Consider the following 27,977-nt stretch of genomic DNA (forward strand, 5'->3'; position numbering starts at 1 on the left):
CAAAGAACTTCTCAACACAGCAAGCACTTGTATTTTTTTTTTGTAGTCAGCAGGGCTTCACAGCTCCAAGTTTACCCTTTTCAGATAGACAGAGGGAAAGATACCACAGCACCAGAGTCCACTAACATGGGCGAGGCTGGCCTTGAAGCTGTGCCGTGCATGTGACAAAGTATGCACACCACGTAGGTGAGCTGTCTTGCCAGCCTGACACGGCGTGCCCCAGCCTACCGGCTACAACCTACAGCAGCTCCCGTGGAAGACAAGGCCTCCTGTGAGCGAGCTCGAAAGCCCCCCCTTCTCATCTGTGACGACAGAGCACCAACATCTCCCAAGGTGGCTCTGAGGACCTGAGGAACTCACAGTGGTGAGCACTCCCATCAGGACAGCCCTGCAGTTTCCAGGGCCCCAAGCCTCCCACACACTCCCCACACCACCACCACCACCACCACCACCACCTACTTGGCTCCTCTACCCTTGCGGAATGACACCCTGTTTTCTAGAGTCATTTCTAAACGCCTTGGGAAACACACCCAGCTCCAAGGTCAGCAAGTCTCGGTCCTCAGCACATTTTGGCCATGACAGTACCACCTGCTCAGGCCCTTCTGGCACAAACATGAAGACATAAATACCTCTAGGCACCAAGGGCTCTAAAAGCAGTTTCTCAGGGAGCCCAGGGCTACAGGCCATGGCCGAGGCCAGGAAGGCTTTCCCTAGTCCCTCACCTCCCTCTGGCGCAGCTGAGCAGGCCTTGCTAGAAAGGCTTTCTGTGAAGACCGCAACAGCAAGCACACAGATAGGAATGAATGCCCGAACCACAGCCCCTCCTCACAAACCAACACCATTCAAAAGCACTCAAAAAAACAAATGAAAAGATGAGTTTGAAATGCTTGTAGCACTCTGGGATTGCAGCTGTATTTATAAAAGATAACATATGTGTGTGAACGAGAACTTGAAGGTACTACGGAGAAACAATCAGCTGCATTTCCTTGGATTATGCGTGATTTCTGTTCATTTCCGCAAACTTCTTTCAAAGAGCTGTTACATGATTTTTTAAAATAAACAGACGATCTGTAAAAGGAAGTCGAGGACTGCGGCAAGTTTCAGCAGAAAGCTACATAGACTCCCTCCCAGCTCCCCCTAAGGCTGACAGTAGTCACAGAACTTGGTTACAGCACACAGTCTACAGTAAGGTTCACTCAGTGTTGTACATTGTTTGGGCTTGGACAAATGTATAATGACAAGTATCTGTCATTACAGCATCACATAGGGCAGTTTTACTGCCCTAAAACTCCTCTGTGCTTTGCCCATTCATGCCTCCTTCTGCCCATAATCCCTGGCAATCACGGACATTATTATGACCTGCATGGGTCTGCCTTTTCCAGAATACCATCTAATTGGAACCACACAGTGTGTAGCCTTCTCAGCCTAGTTCCATTCACCTAGTAATACGCACCTGCGTTTCCCCCGTGTCTGGAAGGCTCACTAGCTCGGTTCTTGTCAACAGTGAGTAGTATTCCGCCCTTGGAATATATTATAGTTTATTCTGTCATTGACTGAAGGACATCTTGGTTGCTTTCAAATTCTGACAATTATGAGTAAAGCTGCTATAAAATCCCTGCGTAGATTTTCGGGTGGCAATAAACTTTCAATTCTTCTGGGTAAATACTAAGGAGCTGGCCAAGCAGTGGCACACTGGGTTGAATGCACAAGAACTAGGGTTCAAGTCCCCAGGCCCCACCTGGGGGGATGCTTTCTGACTGGTGAAGCAGTGCTGTAGGACTCACTTTCTCTCTCTCTCTCTCTCTCTCTCCCCCTCTCTACTGCCCTTTCTCCCTCAATTTCTCTGCCTCTATTAATAAGTAAAATAAAATAATAAATGGCACAATTGGATGGATTTACATGGTAAGGATGTGGTAAGTTTTGTATAGGGGCTGAGCAGTGGCGCACTGGGTTAAGTGCACATAGTAATACGTGTAAAGACTCAGGCAAGGACTTGGGTTTTGTTGTTAAAATTCGGAGGCTCCAGCTGGCCGGGCTGGCTTCACGGGCGGGTAACAGAGACGACCAGAGACGTACAGCTGGGCAGGGAAGCTGTATTTCTTTATTCAGGAACAACGATTCATAAACTAAACCAAACTAATCACCAAACAGAACTCTGCTGCCTCCTTCCCCCGCAGCGGCGCCAAGCACTCTCGAACTCTCCAACTCTGGAACTCTCTCGGGGTTCCTTGGGGCAGGGACAAGCGGGCCGCAAAACTAGCAGGACTGAACCAATTTTCTTGGCAGGGGGAGAGCTAGAACAACCCAATGTAAAGCATACAACAGGGTTTGAACCCCTGGATTCCCACCTGCATGGGGGGGAAGCTTCACAATCAGTGAAGCAGGTGTCTATCTTTCTTTCTCGCTCTCTATCATCCCCTCCTCTCTCACTTTCTCTTTGTCCTATCCAATAAAGTGGAAAAAAAAATGGCTGCCAGGAGCAGTGGATCCAGCGATAACCCTAGAGGCAAAAAAATTAATAATAAAAAAAGTAAATTTTGTAAAGTCTGAGCAGTCTCCCAGAGTAGCCGCATCACGTGGCATCCCGGTCAGCACGACCTGAGTTCTGCAGCCGCACGTCCTCTCTGCACTAGCAGCTATCAGTGATCCAGATTTGGGCCCTTCTAATGTGTGTATACAGGCAGTTCATTGTCCTAATTTGCATCTCTCTGATAATATGAAGTTGAATGGATTTTCATAAGCATAATTGCTACCTGAATATCATCTTTAATGAGGTGTCTGGTAAAGTCTTTGGCCCATTTTTTTAATCACTTTTTCCCCCCTATTTTATTTGGTAGGACAGAGCAAAATTAAGAGAGAAGGGGGAGATGGAGAGGAAAAGAGAAAGAGACACCTGCAGACCTGTTTCATCACTCGTAAAGAGTCCCCCCCCCCCGCAGGTGGGGAGTGGGGGCTCAAACCCAGGTCCTTGGACATTCAATCAGGTATGCCATCACCTGGTCTGCTGAACCACTTTTTTTTTTATTATTTATTACTGAATAGAGACAGAAATTGAGGGGGGGAGACAGAGAGGGAGAGACAGAGAGACACCTGCAGCCCTGCTTCACCACTCGTGAAGCTTTCCCCCTGCAGGTGGGGACTAGGGGCTTGAACCCGGGTCCTTGTGCACCGTAGTGTGTGTGCCTAACCAGCTGTGCCACTGTCTGGCCCCTGCTTAATCACTTTTTAATCAACTTGTTTGGTTTATTATCGAGTTTTAAGAGTTCCCTGTAAATCTGAATTAATGGCTCCTAACTGGATTTGTGCCCTGCAGATTTTTCTCCCATGTTCTTCATGCCTTTCTTCTTCAGACTCTTCTCTTTTCTTTAATTTCGGCACCAGAGATTGAACCCAGAACCTCATACACAGGAGGTATACGCACATGTGCTCTCCCACTGAGCTAGTCTCTGGTTTTTCATTTTAATAAAGTTCAACCCGGGCAGAGGGTAGATAGCATAATGGTTATAAGAGATATGGTTATAAGGGTAGAGATAATGGTTATAAGGGTAGATAGCATAATGGTTAAAAGAGATCCTCATACCTGAGGCTCCAGAGTCCCAGTTTCAATCCCTCGCACCACCATAAGCCAGAGCTAAACAGTGCTCTGGTAAAAAAATAAAGTTCAACCCATAACATTTCCTATTTATTCTTCTGTATGTGTGTGCGCACACACATGTGCGTGTACGACAGAGTGAGAGTGAGAGAGATGGGGCCGGGTGGTGGTGCACCTCCTGGCTGAGCACACGTCACCATGCATAAGGACCCGGGTTCAAGCCCCCATGTCCCCACCAGCAGCAAGTGGTGAAGCAGGGCTGCAGGTGTCTCTCTTCCTCTCTGTCTCACCCACCCCTCTTGATTTCTGGCTGTCTCTACCCAATAAATAAATACAGATTAAAAATAAACTTAAAAGGGAGAGAGAGGTACCAAGCGGAGCATCATTCCATCATAAACAGTGCTGGGGCTCAACCCCAGGGCCTCACATGCTTCACCACGAGCACAGCTAAGCTGCCTCCCTGGCCGCTAGTATTTGCTTTCAGTACCAAGCTTTTGCTATTCTATGTATTATCTAAAGTCACCACCAAACCCAAGGCCACCTATGTGTCTCCTCTGTTACAGCCGAAGAGTTTTATGATCCTACACTTTACCTTGTAAGTCTTAAGATTCATTTTGCTTTAATGTCTGAAGTGTGCACGGTCTGTGCCTAGAACCATGTCTTCTCACGTGGCTGTCTAGTTGTTCCTGCTCTGTTGGTTGAAAAGATTTTCTTTGTTGCGTTACCTTTGCTCCTTTGTCAAAGGTCAACTTACTATATTTACGTGGCTTCGCTTCTGAGCTCTACACTCTGTTCCACAGATCCACTGTAGCTGTCTGTGTTCCACAGATCCACTTCTCTACAGCAGACTACCTTGCTCTCTTTTATTCTGCCCTCCCCCACCCGCAAGAAAAAAAAATTGTAACACAGATTTCTTAAAAGCTGACATAAATTAGAGGTAGCAACTAAGTAGTCTGTGAAGTCCTTAGAACTCAACCCTCCAGAGAAAAGGACTGATCAGCAAATATTCTTGAAGAAGAAAACCTACAGTTGACCCTCAGGGAGCCAACCCCAGGTGAGCTGCACTCCCCCCCCTTTTGATCCACCCTCACAGGCCTCTGTGCCGGCAGTGACACCCCCAGACAGCCCCAGGATGGTCTGTGGCCAGAGGCAGATCCTGACTTGCTTCTCAGAGCCTCAGCTGCTGCGCTTGCACCCCCTTCCTTATCTGTAGCTTGGAAGATAAGGCGGCGGCAGCCAGGTGATCCTGCTGGACGGACAGGACGGAGCGGACGGAGCACACAAGCTCAGTCCTCAGCCTGAGTGCACCTGGGAGACACCACCACCACCACCACCACCACCCATCGCTCTGCAACTCCAGAACTCTAGACTCAGCTTCTCTCCAATTTCTGCTAAAACAAACAAACAAACACCACCTGTTTTAAGGCTGGAGAGATAGCATAATGGTTACAAAAAAATACTGTCATGCTTGAAGAACCAAAGGTCCTAGGTTCAGTCCCTAGCACCACCACAAGCCAGAGCTGAGCAGAGCTGGGGTTGGGGGCTGGGCTGTTCGCAGGGGTGGGGGAAGCATGGGGCGAGAAAAGCCTTTACTGAGCGCTGATGAACTTTGCCCTCCAGCCCCCACAGCCTCTGAGGGTGGCTAGCACTCTCCCCTCGGCATAAGCAAGGCACAGGAAGGTGCCTTCCCCAAAGGTTACCCTGCTGGGGAGGGCGGGGGGGGGGGGCCTGAACACACCCAGCTTCGCCCCCTATTCCACAGTCATACTCATCACCTCTGACACCACTGTGGCCACCTCCGGTGCTCAGGCAGGGCAGCCCACAGTTATCCAGAGGTGACCTAAGGCAGGCCAGATTCTCTCCCATGGAAGCTGTGACTGGGAGCTCAAAGCTAGGCACTGAGAAGCTCTAACCTAAAGCCAGACCCAGCCACAGGCTCAAAGAGACGCCTATTCCATGCAGAAAGGGTGCAAGTCCAGCTGTCTGCAAGGTGGGTGGCAGGTGGAGGCAACCTTATCCTGGGCTTCTCCCCAGACCTGCAGCTCACCCCCTGCAAGCTTCTCCCCCTGCAAGCTTCTCCCAGCTCAGCACCAACATGTCCTGTCCTGTGTGCCTTCTGCTGTCCTGTGAACCGTTCCCTGGGATCCTGGTCTGTCTCGCCCACGTGTGCCAGGCTGTGCTGCTGAGCCCCTGGCATGAGATCAGCATCCAGAACCTTCTGCCAACATCCACTCTCTCCCCTCCTCTCAGCAATTCCTTTCCTCACTGCCACCGTGCTCTAAGGCTCTCACAGTAGCAGAGCTTCACCCCACCTCAGAGTGGGCCATAAGCTGCCACCTAGGAAAGGTAGGGGTAGGGAAAAGCCTATCAGTCCTGCCCCCACCCCCCAAAAAAGTGAGTCTGGACAGCCTCACTCTATGGCCCAAAATACACGCAGTTTGGGTCAGAAGCAGGCTTAGCCTGGCACGTGTAGCCCCCAGGTCTCAAAGGAGATCCAGATAGGCATACACTCAGTCTTAAAAGAAGGGAACAGGGTGTTGGGCGGTAGCGCAGCGGGTTAAGCACACATGGCACAAAGTGCAAGGACAGGCATAAGGATCCTGGTTCGAGCCCTCGGCTCCCCACCTGCAGGGGAGTCGCTTCATAGGCAGTGAAGCAGGTCTGCAGGTGTCTGTCTCTCCCCTCTCTGTCTTCTCATCCTATCTCCATTTCTCTCTGTCCTATCCAACAACAATGACATCAATAACAACAATAATAACTACAATAAAACAACAAGGGTGACAAAAGGGAATAAATATAAAAAATTAAATTAAATTAAATCAGGGAACAAGGCTCAAGTGCCTGGCATGGCTGACAGCACCCAGTCTGTCAGCACCGACCATACTCACCTCACCAACAGGAGGGTGACACGCTCTGGGTGCTGAGCACCATATTTCTGCCCTAGTAAAGGGGGTGGAGGTGGAGGGGAAGTCCCATCCTCGCAAGCCTTCGGTCAAGCTGACAGCAACCTCTCTTCCCCAACAAAGCAAAGTTGTGGTGACCGTGGTGTGTGAGCCAGCTCCGGAGCTCAGGCTCAGCACAGGAGTCCAAGTAATTTCAGCTGACAACTCTCACAGCAAAAAAGTGCAGATATAAAAGAGAGAGGGTGGAGCTGTGTGGTAGGGAAGCGAAAGGGCTGGGATTCAAGCCCCCCAGTGCCCACCTGCAGGGGGAAAGCATCACGAGCAGCTAAGTCTACTGCAGGTAGCTGTCTTTCTATCAATCAGTCTATCTCCACTTCCCTCTCAATTTCCCTCTGGCCTGGCAAATAAAAAGAAGGGGAGAGGGGATGGTGGCCACCCTGTAGGCACCGAGCTCCAGCACTAGCCCTGGTCGCAAAAAAAAAAAAAACCATGGAGGAAGAAGGCGAGGGGAAGGGAGGGGGCAGAGAAGGAAGAGGAGAAGCTATGAGAGACAGGATGACCACCAATTTGAGCCCTTTCTAAGGACCTTGGTCCAGCCAATGAGTTGTCTTTCACCAGTCCGCACCTCACCCTCCAGGCCAGTGGTCAAGCCTCTGGCACTAGGTCACAGTGGTGTGCCAGCACCCACACAGGTAGGGCTGCCCATGGCCCCTAGAGCAGCCGTCAGACCTTGCCAACGGCAGTAGATCTGCTGTCCTCTGAGGACAAGTGTCCTCAGCAGGGCCACTCATAGCAAACTACTCCAGGGATCATCCACTTCCAGGCTGGGCAGGTAAAGGGGGCACAGACACCTGGTGAGGACCGGCGAGTCAGGAACACCCGGCTCTTCTGTAGCTGGCAGGCCACTGGATTACAGCGGTCCTGCGGCTGTGTGCAAACCTCTCCATAGTCTCAAGCACAAGTCCCTGGCAGCCCTGGCAGCCCAGATGCCTCCAGGCTGCAACAGCAGGCTGACTCTGTGTGGGGCACAGAGGACCCAGGACTTGTCCTTGACTGGTGGGGACTCAACCCTGGGGGCACCTCTCTGCAACCTGCACAGTCCTGCAAGAGCCCTGCGAGTACTTGCTTGGCTGGCAGGTCAAGGAAGGACTGACACCTTCGTGAAGGAGACCAACTCCCAGGCCTACACACCAGAGTGAAAACAGCTCTAAGCAGGGCTCCCAGAGGCAGTGCTCACCTGTTAGAGCAACTCTGAGTGCCCTTCCAAGGGAAGCGGGAGGCACACAAAGCCTGAGGACCCTGCCTTCCCCAAAGGCAGGTCACTGTCAGGAGGCACAGGGGATCTGAGGAAGGCCACTGTCCAGGGTCTGAATAGGGGGCATTTTCTCTGCTCAGGGGCCCAGGACAGCTCAGAGGGGGGCAGCAGATGAAAGAGGGTGCTCTGAGATGCATTAAGCAGTACTGGAGGCTCATACCCCTCCCCTGCCCAGGACAGCTCTGAGCTGGCAGGGAGGGGAGCCCCCAACACCCCCAAGCACTGTCTGACAGGACAGGGCTTTTGTGGGAGAAGAGGTGACCTAAGGTAGGCCAGAGATGTGAGGGTCATGAGCCAGATGAGGACTGTGGGTTGTGGGTCCATTTTCCCTGCTGGATTGCCATTGTACTGTGCTCTGGCATCAGGAATAATTATTCATTCAAAAAAAACATAATACTTTAAAATGACTCTCCCTGTAAAATCGTCGGTTTTGGATGTCCGGAGAACTCAAGAAGGGAAACATCTCTGCCCTTTGATGTCAGACAAGCACAGCCTGCTTTCCGCAAAGCCCTTTCAACACTAATTTATTAAAGGAAATTGGAAGTCATGGGGATCCTCCCTTCTCCAAGTCAGGCTTAGTGGGCCCAGAACTCGGTCTTCTCTCCTCGGCAAGGAACTCTGGAGAAAGCCAGTGGGTGGCTGACAGGTGTACAGCCACCTAGTATATGGAGGGAGGATGGGTCAGTGTTCAGGGCATCCCAAAGATGCCCCAAGGAGCCTAGGGGTGTTGAAGCAAAGGCTGGTGGAAGATGGAAGGACTTCTACAAAGCTCCTGGTACCCCTCCCTCTCCCAGTGCCCCCAGCTGCCACCCCTCCCTGCTCCTCTCCTCAGGACAGGCAGCCAGTGGCCTCTTTCTAAGATGTGCAACCCCCTGGGGTGGCAATGTCCCCCCCCCCCGTGACCTTGGGGGACAAAGGGAGGTCTTCAATCATAAAACAAATAGCTGCATCAGTCAGTGGAGAGAAGGCCAGATGCATGGTGGGTTCTGAGCAAAAGCAGCTCTCCTGGGCACAGCCAGGCCAGGCCCTCTCAAGCAAAACCCTCTCAAAAAGCTTAGCAGCTGGCAGTGGCCCCAAATGCTGTACATGGGCCTAGAGCAAAGGTTTAACAGTAACCCTTCTTGTCAGAGCAGGTATGGAGACAGTCCCCCCAAGTAACACCTGTGCAAGGAGAATCACGTGAAGCTATCGCCAGCGTCCCCACTCCCAACAAAGTCCAGGAATAAGAGACCCCTGGACAGCAGCCAGGCTCCTCCCCGAGGTGGGGTGGGGGGAGGGAAGGCATACCCAGGGATGACCGTTTGCCTTTCCTTAAAGGGACTGGGAATGAACAGCCTGCTCCAAGGGTCACATGTGCTGCAATGCCCCAACCAGCTCAGCAAGACTCTGCTGTGAGGTCTCCCTGCCCCTGCCTGCTGCAAGACCTGCTCATCTTCCATCCCAGAGCCAACAAACAGGCAGGACACCAGCTCTCTACAATCCACTTTGTCCTCTCCCATCATTCTTGTGTCTCGGCAGAAGAGGTGCCCAGCTCACTGTCATAGCACACCCCAAGGCTCCACTCACCCGCCTACCCTGCACCTCTCAGCAGGCCTGGAACCTGCAGCCAGCCAGTCAGGAGGGAGGGCAAGGGAACTCTCAGCTCCTCCTGAAGGACTCCACAAGATGCCACTTGACTGTCCTGAAAACCCACGTTCCATCCTAAAACCAAGGTGCTATCAGAAGAAGTGCATTCACAGTTCTTTGTTTGGGGTCAGGGGAGAGAAAAGGGCAGGTTGACAGCTGGCAAATTTATCCTGCAAATGTGCATTCAGGGACAGAGAGTAACCAAATCCATTTCTGAGCCAAAAAGGCAGGCATCCTGCAGTGTGGTGGGCGGCCCACACCAGGCCTGGAAAAGCAGCTGGGTAACTTTACAGGCCACAGGGTAGGCTTACAACCCTATGGGCGGCACTCACTCGCAAACGCCCGGCCCTGTGCCCAACAGCTGACAACCCCCCCTATACAGCCCCCCCCAAACAAGAGAGAGCCAGTAAACACCCCGCTGTGACAGGCACTGCCCCAGCTTCCAAGGTTGGCCCAGAACAGCTCGGGTTACGTTTATATAATCTTCCAGGGCTGACACAGCCAACGTGAGGCCAGGTTATGAAAAATTCAAGCCCAGAGTCTTTGCATCCAAAAAAAAAAATAATAATAATACCCCACCCGTGTTTTGCATGGTGTGTTAGAAGACCATCCGTGCATCCATTTTGTGAAGGAGCTGGCCCCTGGGAGAGCCCCGAAGACTCCTAGGCCTTGTTTTACAGGCCCCGGGAATAGCCAGATGAGACAGAGGCAGCCCCGCGGGCATCCTCAGGTGGGGCACCTGCAAGGGGTGTGCTCTGAGCCCCCAGACTGTCCTGTCCCCACCTGGACACAGGACCCTGCAGCTTGCAGGCTGCTTCTGCAAAGACACAGCCATCCGACAGCCTGGGTCCAAACAGCCCAGAAAGAAACTCGGTGGAGAAGAACAGACTTGACTCACTACTAAGACACGCCCCTGAGTACCCACTCTCCCGTATGGGCCCACTCACAGGTGGACCCGTGCTCCACTTACCGAATGGGGCACAGTGGCCACCCCCACGGAGGAGGACACACCAGGCCACCCGAGGGCCGCCCCAGGCCAGGCAGACCCCGGGTCACAAGGCCTTGAGGAAGCACCCCCACCCCCCTGCCACGCACGCTCCTCACCTGCAGCTCGCACCAGGCCACCTCCACCCAGGTCTCCGTGTCCAGCCCCTTGTAGACTGTCTTGAAAGACCCGCGGCCCAGCTCGATGTCGAACTTGAGGAAGCGGCCGTCCAGCGAGGTGGCCACGGCCTTGAGGTCGTCCTCGTCGTCCTCCTCTTCCTCGGGCTCATCCTGGCGAGCGCGCCCCGGCTCGGGCTCTGGCTTCGCCCCGGTCACCCCGGCGTCCTCCTCCTTCTTGGCCTCGGCCGCCTCCCGCAGGGGGCCGCCGTCGGGGACGGGCTCGGGCGGCGCGGCGCTGGAGTCGGGGCCCGGCTCGCTAGCGGTCGGCTCCGGCCCGGGGGCTGCGGGCGGTGCGGGCGGTGCGGGCGGCGCTGCGGGCGCGCAGGGCGCGGCGGGGGCGGGCGCGGCGGGGCGGCCGCGGGCGCGCTCGGCGATGAGGCGGCGCGTCTTGCAGAGCAGCAGCACCCGGCGCTGCAGGGGCTGCGGGGGCTGCGCGCCCGGCGCCTCGGCCGCCTCCAGACCCGGCGGCTCCTCCTGGTCCGACTCCACCACGCTGCGCCGCAGAAAGCGCTGCGGCCCGGGCCGCGCCGCCCGCGTCCGCGGCACCGCCGCCGCCGGCTCCGCCATGCCCGGGAGTCCCGCGCAGCGCCCGGCCTCCATCAGCGCGCCGGGGGCGTCTCGGCGGCCGCCATCGCCGTTCATCTCTGCGGGCCAAGGACACAGGCCCGCGTGAGCGCCGCACCTGCCCGGCCCGCCGCGGGATGAGACAGCGCCGCCCGGGGCCCGCGCCCTACCCAGTCCGGCAAGCTAGGGGTTGGCGGCGCTGTCCCCAAGGGCGGGGGGCTGCGCGCTCGACCCGGGGTTCGGGTCCGGGGACCTGCCTCTGCCCCAGGGGGCTCGGGGAGGGCGTCCAGGGGGACCGGAGGCCCGGGCAGAGGAGGGGTTCGCGTCCGGCCAGCCCCGAGGAAGGGGCCTGCTGGGCTGTCCTGCGGCCCCGGCCCTAGGGGCCCCAGGGGGGGCAGCGGAGGGGACAGGGAGGTCGGGGGAAGCGGCTCCGGCCAGGCGGCAGCTCCACAAAGGACGCGCCCGGGGGCGCAGGAGGGGCGCGCGGGGAGGGGGCTGCGGCGGCGCGGCGCGCACACAAAGGCGGCGGGCGGGGGGCTCGGCACTCACAGGGCGAGCGGGCGCTGTCCATGTCCGCGGCCGGGCGGCCGGGGCGGGCGAGGCGGGCGAGACGGGCGAGGCCGCGCTCTGGGGCCAGGGTCCGCGTTCGGGTCCGGTCGCTCTCGGGGCCGGGGTTCGCGCTGGGCGGGTCGCTCTCGGGGCCCGAGCCCGAGCCGGGGCCGCGGCCGGGTCGCTCTCGGGGCCGGGTCACAGCGTCGTCGCCCCGGGGCCCCGCTGCGGGCCGCACTCCCGCGTGCTGCGAGCTCCAGCCGCGGCGCTCCGGCACCGGCTCCGACCCGGCGCGCGAGGAAGGCGGGGCCTCGGCTCGCCCGCCCCCGGCCTGCGCGCGGGGCGGGGCCTGGCACGCCCACCTGGCTGCGGCGGCGGCCACCTGCCCGCGGCTCCGAGCCCCCACCCCCCCGCCCCCCGCCTCCCGCCCCCCGCCTCCCCTAAGCTTCCCGGCGGCCCCGCGCTGGTCCACACCCTTCCCACCCGGCTCCTGACCCCTTCCGGGGGATCTGGCCCCCGAGGGCCTGGGATCGCCCTGCCTCACCTGGCCCCGGCCGGCGCCCCCGACCTCAGAGCACAGGATGTGTGTGCGCCCAGAAAGTCTCTCTTCCTTACACTGCCCCCAAAAGGACCCATCAGGGTGTCACCTCCATGAAGGTGAGCCTCGTCATCAACGTGTCCACTTTGCAAGCAGAAGGGCAAACAGCCCTGGAGGCAGAATCATCCTCTATCCCAGAGCTCCTGAGTCAGAGCTGAGCTGCAAAGACTGTGGATAGGAGGATGAGGAGACTTGCAGAAGCCTCTTGGTCTGCCTCGTTCTTCTCCCCCAGCTTCCCTCCCGTTCCCTTCTTTGGAAGACAAGCCTGTCTCTGCACCTTCTTGTAGGGAGTGGCAAATGGTAGAGGCCACACCAGAGCTTCTCAGCCCTCCTCCATGGCAGGCAATGCTGGGAGTGTTTCCACCCCAGAAATTGGCAGATTCCACTAACTAGGACTTCTTTCTCCCTCTGAGAGAGCAGGCCCACAGTACACATTGACACTGTATTTGAAATGCATTCTCTAGCCCTTAAACTTGTGGCACCAGCATCCAATTCAGGGCCTAGTCAAAAAGGGGGCAAGATCAGGCAGCTGTTTATACTCTCCTGACGAGATCCTTTTTTTTAATGTTTGTTAATCTCTTTAATTATCTTTGTTTATTTACTGGATAAAGACAGTCAAAATTGAGAGAGAAAGGGGAGGGAGAGAGGGAGAGACACCTGCAGCCCTGCTTCACCACTCACAAAGCTTTTCCCCTGCAGGTAAGGGCTGGGGGCTTGAACCTGGGTCCTTGTGTATTATAACATGTGCGCTCAGCCAGGTGCACCACCACCTGCACACTCCTCCCATGAGATCCTTCAAGGTAGGACAGGTGAGGTGAATGTTTTTTAAGTCTGTCTTCCCTGTAGAAGCTAGTGACCTGCTCTCCACAGAGCCTAGGTCAGTCCTGCTTTCCATGGACTTCTCAATCCCCTTGAAACAGCCTGGTTTGTCCTTCCACCGGGAAAGCTTGCCCGTTTCTCCAAACCCACACAGTCTGGGGGCTCCCTGAGTCCACAGTCTGTCTTTGAGGTGTGCTAAGGGCTACTCCAGGGAAAGCCAGCCAGGATGAAACTGAGCATTGGCTAAGCCCAGAGCAGGCACACACCGGTCTGGCCTCCTCCCTGTCCCCATGAGCCCACACAGAGTGAAAGAGGACATAGCTGTCCATTCATGTCATCATCTTTTTTAAAATCTTTGTTTATTGGGGCCAGGCAGTGGTACACCTGGTTAACCGTGCACATTATAGTGTGCAAATAGCCGGGTTCAAGTCCCCAGTCCCCACCTGCAGGGGGAAAGCTTCATGAGGGGTGAAGCAGGGCTGCAAATGTCTCTATGTCTCTCTGTCTCTCTCTCCTGTCTCCCCCTCCACCCTCCATTTCTCTCTGTCACTATCCAGTAAATAAATAAAATAAAATAGGGGGTCGGACAGTAGCGCATCGGGTTAAGCACATGTGGCGCAAAGCGCAAGGACCAGCGAAAGGATCCCTGTTTGAGTCTCTGGCTCCCCACCTGCAGGGGAGTCGCTTCACAGGCAGTAGAGCAGGTCTGCAGGTGTCTGTCTTTCTCTCCCCCTCTCTGTCTTCCCCTCCTCTCTCCATTTCTCTCTGTCCTAGCCAACAACGAACGATATCAACAACAACAATAATAACCACAACAAGGCTACAACAACAAAAGCAACAGAAAGGGAAAAAAATGGCCTCTAGGAGCAGTGGATTCATGGTGCAGGCACTGAGTCCCAGCAATAACCCTGGAGGCAAAAAATAAAATAAAATATTTAAATCATTATTAAAAAAAACTTTATTTATTGGATAGAGACAGCCAGAAATCAAGAGGGTAAGGGGAAATAGAGAGGGAGAAAGAGAGACACCTACAGTTAGTGCTTCACTGTTTGCAAAGCTTTCCCCCCGCAAGTGGGGATAGGGTGCTTGAACCCAGGTCTTTGCATATTGTAACATGGGCATTCAACCAGGTGTGCCACCACCCAGCCCCTATTCATGTCATCATCTGTAGCTTTGGTTACTCACAGCTGCAGGTGTGCATTATATGACAGTGCCCCTACACATGGCAGCCTGGGCCCCTGCCACAGTGAGGAGAACCTCTCATTCACCTTTTTAGCTACAGGCAGCCCTACTTATTAGATTAGTCAGAAATGGAGAGGGAAAAGGGATGGAGAAAGACACCTGTAGTCCTGCTTCATCATTTGCAAATCTTTCCCCTTGCAGGTGGGGGCTGGGAGCTTGAACCTGTGTTCGTTTTGTATTGTAACTTGTCTGTTCTACCAGGTGCCCCACCTCCCAGCCCTCAGGTAGCCCTACTTAAACGCCTCCCATCACAGGATGCTCACTTCCTTCTGCTGACCCGTCATTACTATAGTCCACAGCTAAGCAGTTGGTGAGCAAATCACAGTCCCTTTTTTCAAGGAGCCTCAGGCTAGACTCAGGAGCAAGTTCTGGAATTCCAGAAGGGGTAGCCTGGGGGGGGGGGGGTCTTTGGACATATCTGGCAGCCAGGGTATGTCACAATCATTGCATGTCCTTAGGTCACCTGTCACCTCTGAACCTTTACTTGCCTGGTTCTGATGAGGAAATCAAGCAGCATTCATGTGTTCTGCTGGCTGTCTTGAGGCTCACAGGGGCCAGAACTATGGAGGACCTTGCAAAGTGTGCACCCGAAGTTGTAACAGTGGTTGTCTCAGAGGAACTAGTTTATTTGTTTTCCAAAACACTGTTCACCTCGGGAGTGAGGCGGTAGCACAGCAGGTTAAGCGCATGTGGCACAAAGTGCAAGGGTCAGTGGGAGGATCCCAGTTCGAACCCCCTGGCTCCCCACCTGCAGGGGAGTCGCTTCACAAGTGGTGAAACAGGTCTGCAGGTGTCTATCTTTCTCTCCCCATCTCTGTCTTCCCCTCCTCTCTCCAATTCTCTCTGTCCTATCCAACAACCATGACATCAATAACTACAACAATTTAAAAAAAAGGCAACAAAAGGGAATAAAGAAATAAATATTAAAAAAAAAAAAAACACTGTTCATCTCCAGTCTATGGTGGTCGTGGTAGGGAGTTGAACCTGGAACTTTGTAGCCTCAGGCATGAGAGTCTCTTTGCATGACCATTATGCTATCTGCCCCTGCCTGCTCTCAGAGGAGCTTGTTGAACTCTAAATAAGCTTTAAACTCTAAATAAGCTTGATCAAAGCCAGATACCTGGAGTCAGTACCTCCACACCCTGCTGGTAACTTGGCTCCTCCAGGTATACCCCCAAACATACACACTGATCCAGGTAGCAGCCCTTAGTCCAGCCTGAGTCACTTGGGTTAGCACCCACCCAGCTGACAGCAAGGAAGCTGAGAGGGTATAGCCCCAGAACCTTGGGGATGGATCTCCCTCTGAATGCTATGGGCAGCGCAGTCTTCAGCCTTTCTGGTTGGTGTTCAGACCCAGTGCAGCTGGCTACCTCCCTGAGCGTCTCTCATCACATCAGGCATAGGTACTGGGTATGTCCACCCAGCTGCAGGCAAGGCTGTGAAGAAGCAAAGTCCTTTGAGAACTCATATCTCGTGGAAGTAGGGGGGCACAGTGTAGACACCACTAAGAGAGTAGAGCACAGCAGTACTGAAGATGTATTGAGGTAGGGGGCACAGAGGGCTCTCAGGGGCTGGGTTTCAGAGGGCTTGCTTGGGGTCCCTGCTTATCTATTCCCTAGAGGAAGGCTTCCTGTTGTCGCGGCAGTCGCTTCCCACTCAGTGAGAGCCATGGCATTCTATAAAAGTTTTTTTTTTCCTCTTTCTCTTTTTTGTTTTTTATTTGTTTGGTTGATTTTTGCTTTAGACAGAGAGAAAAAGACCGTACTGCCTAAGCTTCCTTCAGTGTGGTGGGGGCAGGGTTCATATGCATGGTCAGGCAGCACACTGTCCCACTAAGCTATTCCACCAGCCTCTCTTCCTCTTTCATAATTAATAAAATGAAATAACATTTCCCTTGCCCTCAAATTAAAATCAATACATGATATCATTTACATGCCTTCAGCTTTACATTTTAAGTGCCTAGAGTCTAATACATCCACGGAGTTGTGTGACCATGGTCAAGAACAGTCAGTCACCTCCCCATAAAGACACTACCATTAGCAATTCCCTTCATCCTACTTCCTCCTCGCCCAGACACAAGCACCCAGCAATCTGCTTTCTGTCTCTATAGATTTGCCCCTTCTGAACATTTCTCATAGACAGAATCACACTATGGATGCTCCTTTGTATCTGTTTCCTTAACTTAGCATAATATTTTCACTATTCAGACACTTTAGAGGCTGGGTGGTGTTACGCTCAGTTGACTGCACATGTTAATAGTAACACGCACAAGGACCCAGTTTTGAGACCCAGCTCCCCACCTACAGGGAGGAAGCTTCACAAGCGGTGAAGCAGGTCTGCAGATGTCTGTCTTTCTCTCACTCTATCTCTTCCTCCCCTCTCACCTTTTCTGTCTTAGCTAATAAAATAGGAAAAAGAAAAAAAAAGAATGGCCACCAGAAGCAGTGGATTTATAGTGTCAGCACTAAACCCCAAAAATAACTCTGGTGGCAATATAAAGATTAAATAGGGCCAGGGGTAGATAGCATAATGGTTATGCTGCAAAGAAATTCTCAAGCCTGAGGCTCCAAAGTCCCAGGTTCAACCCCCAGCACCATCATAAGCCAGAGGTGATCAGTGCTCTGGTAAAAATAAATAAAATATTTTTAAAAATTAAAAAAACAGATATATTGTAGCAAGTGTCAGTACTTCACTCCTCTTTAGAACTGAATAATATCCAACCATGTTGATAAATATATAGACCTTTTAAAATTTATTGTGATATTGATACATATAACATGTGTATAACATGATTCAATATGTCTACATATTGCAGAGCAAGCACTACAATATATCTAGTGAACATTGCTTCCCACAGTTACGATATTTGTCTTGTAATGAGAAATTTAATATGTGCTTCCTCTCTGTCTCTCTCACCTAAGTCTGGGGGAAAAAAAGAAGAGTTTGCCAGAAGCAGTGGGTTCATGTTGACACAGAACCACCCAGCAAAAAAAAAAAGAAAAGGAAGAAAAAGAGAGAAACTTTATTTTTAAAAAAATTTTATTTATAGGCTAGAGATGGCCAGAAATTGAGAGGAAAAGGGAAAGGTAGAGAGAGAGTAGGAGAGACAGAGAGACACCTGCAGCATTGCTTCACCAATTGTAAAGCTTTCCCCCTGCATTTAGGGACTGGGGGCTTGAACCTGGGTCCTTGTGCAATGTAACACATGCACTCAACCAGGTGTGCTACCACCCAACCCCAGAAAGAAACTTTCCTAGTTTGTATTTTTACTTCCTTTAGATAATTCCAGAGGCAGAATAGCTAGACCAGACAGTCATTCCATTCTTAGTTTTTTTGAGCAACCCCCATGCTGTTTTCCATAGTGGCCATACCAGTTTATGTTTCCATCGAGAAGACATGTGACTCCTCGTTCCTACACAGCCCCATCACCAACATTTGCTATTCCTTGTCTTTTGATGGTCAGTCTAACAAGTGTGAAGTGATAGCTCCTAGAAGTTTTGACTTGAACTCCATGATGGTTAGTGAGGTTGAGCTTTCTGTCATGGGTCTGCTGGCGATTTGCATGGGTGCTTTGGAAGGATATCCATTCAGAGCCTCTGCCACATTAATGGGGTTATTAGATCTTTGTTGTTAAATTCTATGAATCAGGAGTTGGGCAGTAGCGCAGCGGGTTAAGCGTACGTGGCACAAAGCACAGGGACCGGCTTAAGGATCCTGGTTTTCAGCAGGGTTGCAAGTGTCTATCTTTCTCTCCCCATCTCTGTCTTCCCCTCCTCTCTCCATTTCTCTCTGTCCTATCTAACAATGATGACATCAATAACAGCAACAATAATAACTACAACAACAATGAAAAACAAGGGCAACAAAAAGGAAAATAAATAAATAAATAAATAAAAAGTTTTTAAGTGTGTGGTCTAGCCAGATGAGTTTCTCTGGCCACAACTTCTTTTTTTTTTTTTAAAGATTTTATTTATTTATTCATGAGAAACATAGGAGAGAGAAAAAACCAGGCATCACCCTGGTACACCCTGCCAGGGATTGAACTCAGGACCTCATGCTTGAGAGTCTGATACTTTATCCACTGCGCCACCTCCTGGACCACTGGCCACAATTTCTTTATATTAACCTTTATATTACCTTTCCATTTTGTTTATTTCCTGGACAACAAATGCTTCTTTGTTTAAAATAATCCCCCCATGTATTGCCTTAGCTTTTGGTGTCAAAAAATCATTACCAAGGCTAATGTCAAGGCATTATTTCATGGCATCTAGTTTTGTGGGGTCTTTTTCTTTTACATAGTTTAAATCTTTAATCTATTTTGAGTTAATTTTCTCATAGGGTGCAAGGTAGTTCTTCTTCTAGCGTTTGCCCTTCTTACGTAGCCAGTCAACAGCGTCAGGTTGAGCCTGATGTAAAGATTCGAGACCTCCAAGGTAGTAATCTAGTTTCATTCTTTTGTGTGCAACTGCCCTGTTTTTCCCAACACCATTGAAGATACTGACCTTTTTTTTTTTTTTTTTTTTTTTTGCTTCCAGGGTTATTGCTGGGGCTTGGTGCCTGCACCATAAACCCACTGCTCCTAGAGGCCATTTTTTCCATTTGTTACCCTTGTTGTTGTCATTATTGTTATTGTTGACATTGATGCTGTCATTGTTGGATAGGATAAAGAGAAATCGAGAGAGGAAGGGAGACAGAGAGGGAGAGAGAAAGATAGTAACCTGCAGACCTGCTTCACTGCCTGTGAAGTGACCCCCCTGCATGTGGGGAGCCAGGGGCTTGAACTGGGATCCTTCCTCTGGACCTTGCGCTTCTCGCCATGTGTGCTTAACCCGGTGCGCCACCGCCTGGCCCCCAATATACCGACCATTCCTATTGTCTTGATTTTTGCCATAAACAGATTAATCTAATATCTGTTCATTTATTTATGGAATCTGTCTTTTTGATCCATGTGTTCGCTTTTATGCCAACCATCTTTGTAGTCCCATAATAAATCCCACTTGGTCATGGTGTATGATTTTTTTTTTTAAGATTGATGTATATATTTCATATGAGATAAAAAGTTGGGTGGTCAGAGCACTACTTTGATACATGAGGCACCAGGAATCAGACGGATACCCTCAATCATACATGTCCTGTGCCTACTAGTTGAGCTATTTCCCTGATCTCTGCCCCTTTTTGTTATTGTTTTAGTGTCACAGAGATATCACATATGCAGTTTCACCATGCTGGGATGATTTTTATCAGCTTTAGATAGAAAAAGTGAGAGACAGAGATAGACACACAGAAAGAGAGACAGACACACACACACACAGAGAGAACCACACTGAAATTTCCCCCAGAACTGTAACACTCCCATGTGGTATGTGCTGACACCTTACCAGGTGAGCTATCTCTCAGACACCTGTGTGACCCTTTTGATATGCTATTAATTTAGTTTGCTAATATTCTTTAGAGGATTTTTGTATTTATGTCCATTAGGGATACAAACCTGTAGTTCTCATTCCTTTTTTTAAAATAGACATTTATTGAAGCCAGGTGATAGAACACTTGGTTAAGCACTCATGTTACAATGTGCAAGGACCCAGGTTCAAACCCCTGGTCCCCACCTGCAGGGGGAAAGCTTCACGAGTGGTGAAGCAGTGCTGCAGGTGTCTCTCTGTCTCTTTACCTCTTTATCTCCTCCATGCCCTCTTAAATTCTCTCTGTCTCTAATAAATAAAAGATTTAAAAAATGTAGACATTTATTTCTTCCTTAACTGGGGGGGGGGAGAAGAGAGGGGAGACACTAAAGCAATACTTTGGCACATGCAGTGCTGGGGGTTTGAACTCAGAGCTCATACTTGAGGGTTCAACTTTATCCATTGTGCCACCTCCTAGGTCACTAGTTTCCACGTCTTATGTGTCTCTCTCTCTTTCTCTCTCTCTCTTTTTCCTACCATAGTTATCACTGAAGCTTGGTGTCCACATGAATCCAGTGCTCCCAGCACCCTTTTTTTTATTTCTTTTCTTCCCTTCTTTTTTTATTTATTTTTTTCAAATTAAAAAAAAATAAAAAAAGAGCCCAACCCCTCTTATAGTATTCTTGGCTTTGTAATCAGGGCAATTATGATATTATAAAATGAGCTTGGAAGTATTCTCTCCTCTTCTATATTCTGGAAGGATTTGGTGTTAATTCTTCTATGAATGCTTCATAAAATTCACCGGTGTGGCCAACTGGTGCTGGCTGGACTTTTGTTTGTTGTCAGCCTGTTGATTACTGAGTCCATGTCCTCCCTAGGAATCTGCCTGCACATGGTCTCCAGCAGTGCTTCCGGGTAAGCCCAGAGGATTTGCAGTCACATGGCCTATAGCCTCTGGGGGAATCTCAATAGATTCCAGCTAGATTCATCAACCCACCCACCACCCTCCTAGGTGCTCACCTGCCCTTGCCTGTTTGTCTCTTCAGGACTCTATGCCCTGGAGTCCTGATCCCTGGAGGGATCACCATGCCCCCCACGGACCATGGGTGTGCACAGAGGGGAGGCCATGTCGTCACAGGGCTTCCTGACCAGTCTACACCTTGGTCTGTGGGCAAATACACTGTTAGTATCTCAGTGCAGATGCAGTTTGGTCTACAGACAGACAGAGGGTCCCATGCATCCGCACAGTGACTGTCACAAAAGATGAAGCTGAGCTCAGAGAACATGTCATTTTCCATGTGTTCATCTCTCCTGAAAGCCCCATACTGTGGCCAGCGTCTTGAGAAACTGGTAATCACACAAAATGGAGTTGGATCTCTTTGCTCAAGAGTTGGCGGGCTACAGAAACATTGATATCCATCACCGGCAGATTCAGAAACAGTGTGTGCCAAGCGCTGAGCTAAGTGCCTTGAAGCAGTTCTCATCTCCTCTCCCTCATGGAGTCCTGGAGGGACCGTTATCAAATGGGAATCTACACTGCAGGGCCAGAGTCTGTGCCTGAGCTCACACCTGCAGCCCTGGGGCTGGGAAAGGGAACAGAGCAGCTTGCCCTCACCGCTCCTGAGCTGCAGGCCTCCTCTCTCCAAGACTCTGTGACCAGTCCTTGCCCCTAACTTGAAAGGAGGGGGGGGGGGAAGTGGGAGGTGGAGGAGAGTCACTACAGCACTGGAGTTTCACTTGGAGCTACAGCCCCTTCCGTGTGGTACTCGCAACCGAACCTGTGCCATGTACATGGCAAGTCAGGTAAACCCTACCCATGGAACTAGCACTCTGGCCTACAATACAGCGCCTTCTTGGAAAGGCATGCCACAGCCTTGCACACCAGACTCTAGTCAGTTCTCAGGTCTGTGTTTGACTTGTTCGTTTTTACCAGAGAACTACTCAGCTCTGGCTTAGGGTGATGTGAGGGATTGAACCTGAGATGCTGAAGCCTCAGCCTTTTGAGTCTATTTGCATAACCATTATGCTATCTTCCACTGCCCTGTTTTATTAATTAATTAATTAATTTGATAGGGCTGAGAGAAATTGAGAGGAAGGGAAGTTAGGGAGGGGAAGAGAGAGAGAGAGAGAGAGAGAGAGAGAAAGAGGAACCTGTAGGTTGGGCTGGGAGGGGGATGTTGAACTCTGGTCCTTGCATATTGTAGTGTATGCACTCAACCAGGTGTACCACCACCCAGCCCCTTTGTCTGTGTGGGAAACAGTGCAAAACACACTCTGTCTATGCCTTAAAACAAGGACTGAGACACTGAGAGTCATGAGCAAAGCAAAAGTTTTACTTATATATAAGGGTACAAGGGTGTAAGCCAGCAAGCACACCAAAGGCCATCTGCAGAGCCTTTTTATACATCACTGGACATGGGAACAACCTGTCCTCTTCCCCTTTGGCGAGAGGGAATTGGCTCACAGTCTAACCACGTTCAGGAAAAGGGATGGGAGCAGATATTAGGTGGGAGCTGGGGGTCTACTATAGTGGGAAAGGAAGTGCAAGGAAGGGGATTCTGGCCAGGACAATGTGGCTCTACTGGGAAAGGCAGACTGAAGAAGGGGCTTTTGGCCAGGAAGTCTGAGTTTACAATGTGGCTATAATGGGAATGGAGATTGAGGAAGGGGCTGGGAAGTCAAAGCTAATTTTGAAGAAAAACAAGGAAGGCATGGTTGTCGTCATGGAGACATTGAAAAGTCAGGGGTCTGTAGTCAGACTGGATTGATAGACATCAATGAAAAGGCTACAACCAACTGGGCTATTTCTCACATCTGGTTTCAAAGACTGAAATCACCAACATAAGACTGAAAACTTGGTATCAAAGAGATTGCTGGAGGGCACTTGTGTTCAGTGTGAGCAGAGGAAGCAGCTGCCTTGCTCACCCTCTGCTGGAGCATGGTGCCCGATAGCACAGTCGCACCCCTCCAGCCTGTCCACAGACTCTGCACAAGTACACCAAGCACTTGAGTTACGGAGTCACAGATGAACCTTGGTCGGCAGGCAAACTCACAGATATGTACTCCACAAACAGTGAGCACATACTGCATGGAAATCAGCATCAAGGGTAGATGGGTTTAACTGCCAGAAACTCTGCCAGGTGAAGGCTGAGTTGCCTCAGTTCAGAGAGTTCCTACACATGCGTAAGTATAGGCCCTTCACCTTACAGGAAGAAAAGTTAAGTAGAGAACTGGCAGAGAAAGAATACAAATGGAGGCCAGGCAGCGATGCACCGGGCTGAGCGCATATGTTACCATGTGCAAGGACCCAGATACAAATGCCCAGTTCCCACTTGCAAGGGGGGAAGATGCACAAATAGTGAAGCAGTTTCGCAAGTATGTGTGTGTGTGTGTGTCTGTCTCTCCCCTTCCCCTTGAATTTCTGTCTATATCCAAAATAAATATTACTTTAAAAGAATACAAATGCTTCACAAACATGAAAAAATACTGTATTGCTCATCTTAAGAAAATTGTCAGTAGGGACCAGCTGGTGCTGCACCCAGTTAAGTGCACACATTTCAAGTACACAAAGACCCGGGTTCAAAACCCTGGACCCCAAGTGGTGAAGCAGGGCTGCAGGTGTCTGTCTGTCTCTTTCCCTCTCTGTCTCCTCCTCTCCTCTCAATTCCTTTCTGTCTCTATCCAATAATAAATAAATTAAAGAAAACTGTCGGTTGAAACTTCAAGAGCAAATACGAGTACATTCTGTTGGTCAGGTTGGCACAACTGAATGTCTGAGAGTGCTGGGAGGCATGGCCCTGGGGACAGACACTGTGGCGGTGCCTGGACATGGGACACACTTGTAGGGATTGGTCCTGAGGCACCAGCTCACTGTACCACTGCCTGGTTGCACTGCTTTATTTGCTTTGACTATAGCACTGTTCAGTTCTGGCTTATGGTGGTGCCAGGGGTTGAACCCAGGACTTTGGAGGCTCAAACATAAAAGTCTATTTGCATAACCATTATGGTATCTCTCCAACTCACATTTGTTCTCTTTATATATTTTTTTTATTTTAATGAGAGAGATAGACAGACCAGAGCACAGCTCAGCTCTGGCTTATGGTGGTGCTGGGGATTGAACCTTGGACCTCAGAGTTTCAGGCATGAGAATCATTTACAGAACCAGTATGTTATCTCCCCAGCCTCCACATATATTCTTAGCTGTACCTCTCACACACAATGCACGCAATCAATTGCACATATGTACACATGCACATATACAATCTCTCACACATGCTATCTTTTTAAGATTTATTGATGAGAGAAAAAACAAAGCATCACTTTGGTATGTACACTGCTGAGGGTCAGACTCAGGGCCTCAGGCTTGATAGTCCAGTGCCTTATCAGCCCACCTCCTGGGTCACAGATACCTTTTCAACTGATGCTACATTGTCTCCCTCATCCCTTTATCCCTCTGAGCACTGAGCCTCCTGCTTGTTCTCAACTATTCACCTAGGGATCTGAGAGGTTCCCCTTCTGTTCCTGGATTTTAAATGGAAATATTCTGAATTTTTGCACTCCTTTTCAAATTATATATTAACTGGGACACTTTTTTTCCCTTTTTCTTACAAGTAACAAAACTCTGATCAAAATGGCTGAAGCCAGAAAAGAAAATGTAGTGGCATATGTGGTGGGAAATTCATTCAGAAGACAGTTCCAGGCGTGGCTGGATCCAGGTACTTTAGCCAGTGTCCAAGCCCACCCTCCTTTACTGACACTTCTGATGGAGCACCTCCTTCCTTTGACTTTCTCCAGGCCTCACCTTGAGCACCACAGCATTAAGTACCAGCCAGCCTTTGCCCTCTGAAGCCCCAGAACAGCTTTGGCTGCCCTGTCCATCACTTTACCACCAGAATGCACCCCCCCAGGGCTGGCTGTGGGAGGGCTGTTAGTCATCCTTTATACACCCTGACTTTGACCTTGGGAAAACAGGTGAGAACCCCACAGTGTTAACACCAGCTCCAGGACTGGGCCAGACTCTTGCTCTGTTAAGTTGATAGTCCCTCTGAGCCACTCATTGCTGGCAGGGAGGGCTCCCAACTTCTGCTCACAGTAGAGCCCAGGGCTCAGCACTCCTGCTTGGGCAGTGAGTATAGTCTTCCTGCATCATCTAGATGGACATATTTGTTTTTCTACAACATTTCTGTGAGCTACACATTCAGGAATGGAATCACTGATCAATAAACCGCAGCAGTGACCCTCTGATGCACAAATACTTATTGAACCGAGAGTCAGAATTGCTTCTTTCAAGATAATTGGGCACTAAGGACCAGAAGCATCCTGTGTCAATACAGCCCTGACTGGCACCTCTGCAGAAAGCTCAGGACATTCTCCCCAACAGCACTGCAGAGATGCACCAGCCCCAGCCCCCCAGGATGAGGGTAAGGGTGCCCCATGCAGTGTGAGGGTGGCATGGCTCTGGTCTGTGGCCCTGAGGATGGAGGTGGGGAGTGGGGAGTGGGTGGGGGCTTGGGCTGAAGCTGAGTGTCAGAGGCCAGCACAGATCCTTCAGAACAAAGCAGCCTTTTGAGCCAGCAGAGAAACTGGAGAACTGAGGACTGGAGAGGGAAAGGGGCCCCCAAAGGTAGCAGTGAACACTGACACAGGTCTCCAGCCCTGGCTCCTGTCCACAGACTGAACGACGGGCAGGGGAGCTTCCGAGAATGTTTCTCAGACTTGAGTGTGGTCTTCCAAGCAGGGGAGCAGATGGAGTGAGGAAGTGGGTAAGAGTGCAGGGGGTGGGATTCTGAGGAGGAATGGTAAAATTTACCTTTGTTTTTTGCCTCCAGGGTTAGCTGGGCTGGGTGCCAGCACTGTGAATCCACCTCTCCTGGCAGCCATGTCACCCACTCCATTTTAATGGATAGGACAGCAAGAAATTGAGAGGGGAGGGGAAGAGAGAGAGAATGATAAGCACCGGCAGACCTGCTTCACTGCTTGTGAATCATCCTCCAGCAGGGGGCGATCAGGAGCTCAAACCCGGATCCTTGCACTGGTCCTTTCGCTTAGTACTAAGTGCCTTTAACTGAGTGTGCCACCACCCAGCCTCCCTCCCCAGGACTTTTTAATTTTTATTAAGAAATTCAGCTAAAAGGCAGATATCTGCTTGAGTGACAAGACTGGCTGCTGGTATGAAGGGGTAGGAGGAGGGTTAGCTTAATATTCAAAAAGCTCACATGAGTTAATGTGGGTTGAGAGTGGATGGAAAAGACTAATGAAGAGGAGAGGACACACACAGACACACCATAAAAGGTCTGGGAGTGGTTACCCCAAAAGAACACAGACTGGGCGGTAGCGCACAATGTGCAAAGCACAAGGAGCGGCATTAAGGATCCTGGTTCAAGCCCCCAGCTCTCCACCTGCAGGGGAGTCGCTTCACAGGTGGTGAAGCAGGTCTGCAGGTGTCTATCTTTCTCTCCCCCTCTCTGTCTCCCCTCCTCTCTCTATTTCTCTCTGTCCTATCTAACAACGATGACATCAATAACAACAATAACTACAACAACAATGAAAAACAAGGGCAACAAAAGGGAAAATAAATAATTTTTTTTAAAAAAAAAAAAGAGCACAGACTTTCCCCTGCTTGAGGACCTGGGCTGAAGCCCTCACTGCCACATGAGAGACACTCTGGACAAGGAAGCTTCACAAACATCGTGGGTAGCTCTGTGGCATCTTTTCTTCTCTTCTTTCTCTCCTTCCCCCCATCCACTGACATCTGTCGCCCTCAAACAGATTTTTTTCTTCCCCTTGCCACTAGGATTATTGCTGGGGCTTGGTGTCTACATGACTCCACTATTCCCAGCAACCATTTTTTCTTTTCCTTTCTTTTTTGATAGAGGGCTGGGTTGTTGTGACTCCAACAGGAGTTTGGGACAATTAGCCTACAAATGATGTCAGCCTGAGGCAGGGACACACAAGGGAAGGTATCAAAGCACAGACTCGAAGCAGGCCTCTCTCTCTTTGGCTGTCGATCCTTCTCCTGGTCAGAAGCATCTCGGTGGAGGTGCACCAGGTGTCCGCCATGGCTACTTCTCCTGGGAACTGAACACGTGTGACTCTGCTAGCCGGTAAACTCTTCACACCCCTCTACAGCCAAGAGCAACCTACACCTCAGCTGAAAATTGTTTATCTTATGGGACTGAATTTTGTATAACTATACTCAGACTTTATGGACCTAGCGTACTCTTAACCCCTAATAATAACTGCTTCTTTTGCCTTTTACCCGTTTCACCCTAATCAAACTTTCTATTGTTTAAACCTGTTCTCAGCTCCCCGCTGTGAATCCTTTTAGGCACCGCAGCTCCCCCACGACCCTAAAAGTTAAAGTTTCTACAGAGGACAAGAGAGAGATGGAGAGAGAGAAAAAGGTGTTGGGCTGGGGAGACGGCATAATGGCTATGTGACAGTTTTTCATGTCTGTGACTCTGAGGTCCCAGGTTCAATCACAGCACCATGATAAGCCAGAGCTGGGCTGTGCTCCGATCTCTCTCTCTCTCCCTCTCTCTGTATCTTTCTCTCCATATCTCTCATTCAAAACATTTTTTTAAATTTATTTTAATTAATTAATTTTTTTTTTTTACCAGAACACTGATCAGCTCTGGTTCAGGGGACTGAACCTGGGACTTTGGAGCCTCAGGCATGACAGTCTCTTCATATAATCATTATGTTATCTACCTCCACCCTCAAAATAAATTTTTCAAAATACTTAAAGGAAAGATAGAAACATGCAGGGAATTAGGCGGTAGCGCAACGGGTTAAGTGCACGTGGCGCAAAGCGCAAGGACCGGCGTAAGGATTCCGGTTCGAGCCCCTGGCTCCCCACCTGCAGGGGAGTTGCTTCAAAGGCGGTGAAGCAGGTCTGCAGGTGTTTGTCTTTCTCTCTCCCTCTCTATCTTCCCCTCCTCTCTCCATTTCTCTGTCCTATCCAGCAATGATGACATCAATAACAATAATAATAACTACAACAATAAAACAAGGACAACAAAAGGAAATAAATACATAAATAATAGAAACATACAGAACTGTTCCAGGAACTTAAATCCAGGTCTTCATACATGATAAAATGTACATTCAACCAGGTGGGCTACCACCCAGCCCCTCTACCTGATATTGAAAAAGTGTATATATATATATATATATATATATATATATATATATATATATATATTCC

General features: G+C 50.6%; 1 protein-coding gene across 7 annotated transcripts in view; it reads right to left on the reverse strand.

The window, feature by feature from the left end:
* WNK2 (WNK lysine deficient protein kinase 2) overlaps positions 1-11,861 on the reverse strand; it is a 99,554-nt gene extending 87,693 nt beyond the window's left edge. For all 7 annotated transcript variants that reach the window (XM_060200564.1, XM_060200563.1, XM_060200562.1 and 4 more), the window contains exons 1-2: positions 11,714-11,861; positions 10,541-11,244 (exon numbers count right to left, since the gene is read on the reverse strand). In XM_060200564.1, coding sequence (XP_060056547.1) covers positions 10,541-11,242 — 702 coding nt within the window. In that variant the 5' untranslated portion in view covers positions 11,243-11,244; positions 11,714-11,861. The remainder of the gene's footprint in view (positions 1-10,540; positions 11,245-11,713) is intronic.
* Positions 11,862-27,977: the final 16,116 nt, after the last annotated feature.

This window comes from Erinaceus europaeus, chromosome 10 (genome assembly GCF_950295315.1).
Source record: "Erinaceus europaeus chromosome 10, mEriEur2.1, whole genome shotgun sequence".
Taxonomy (NCBI): domain Eukaryota; kingdom Metazoa; phylum Chordata; class Mammalia; order Eulipotyphla; family Erinaceidae; genus Erinaceus; species Erinaceus europaeus.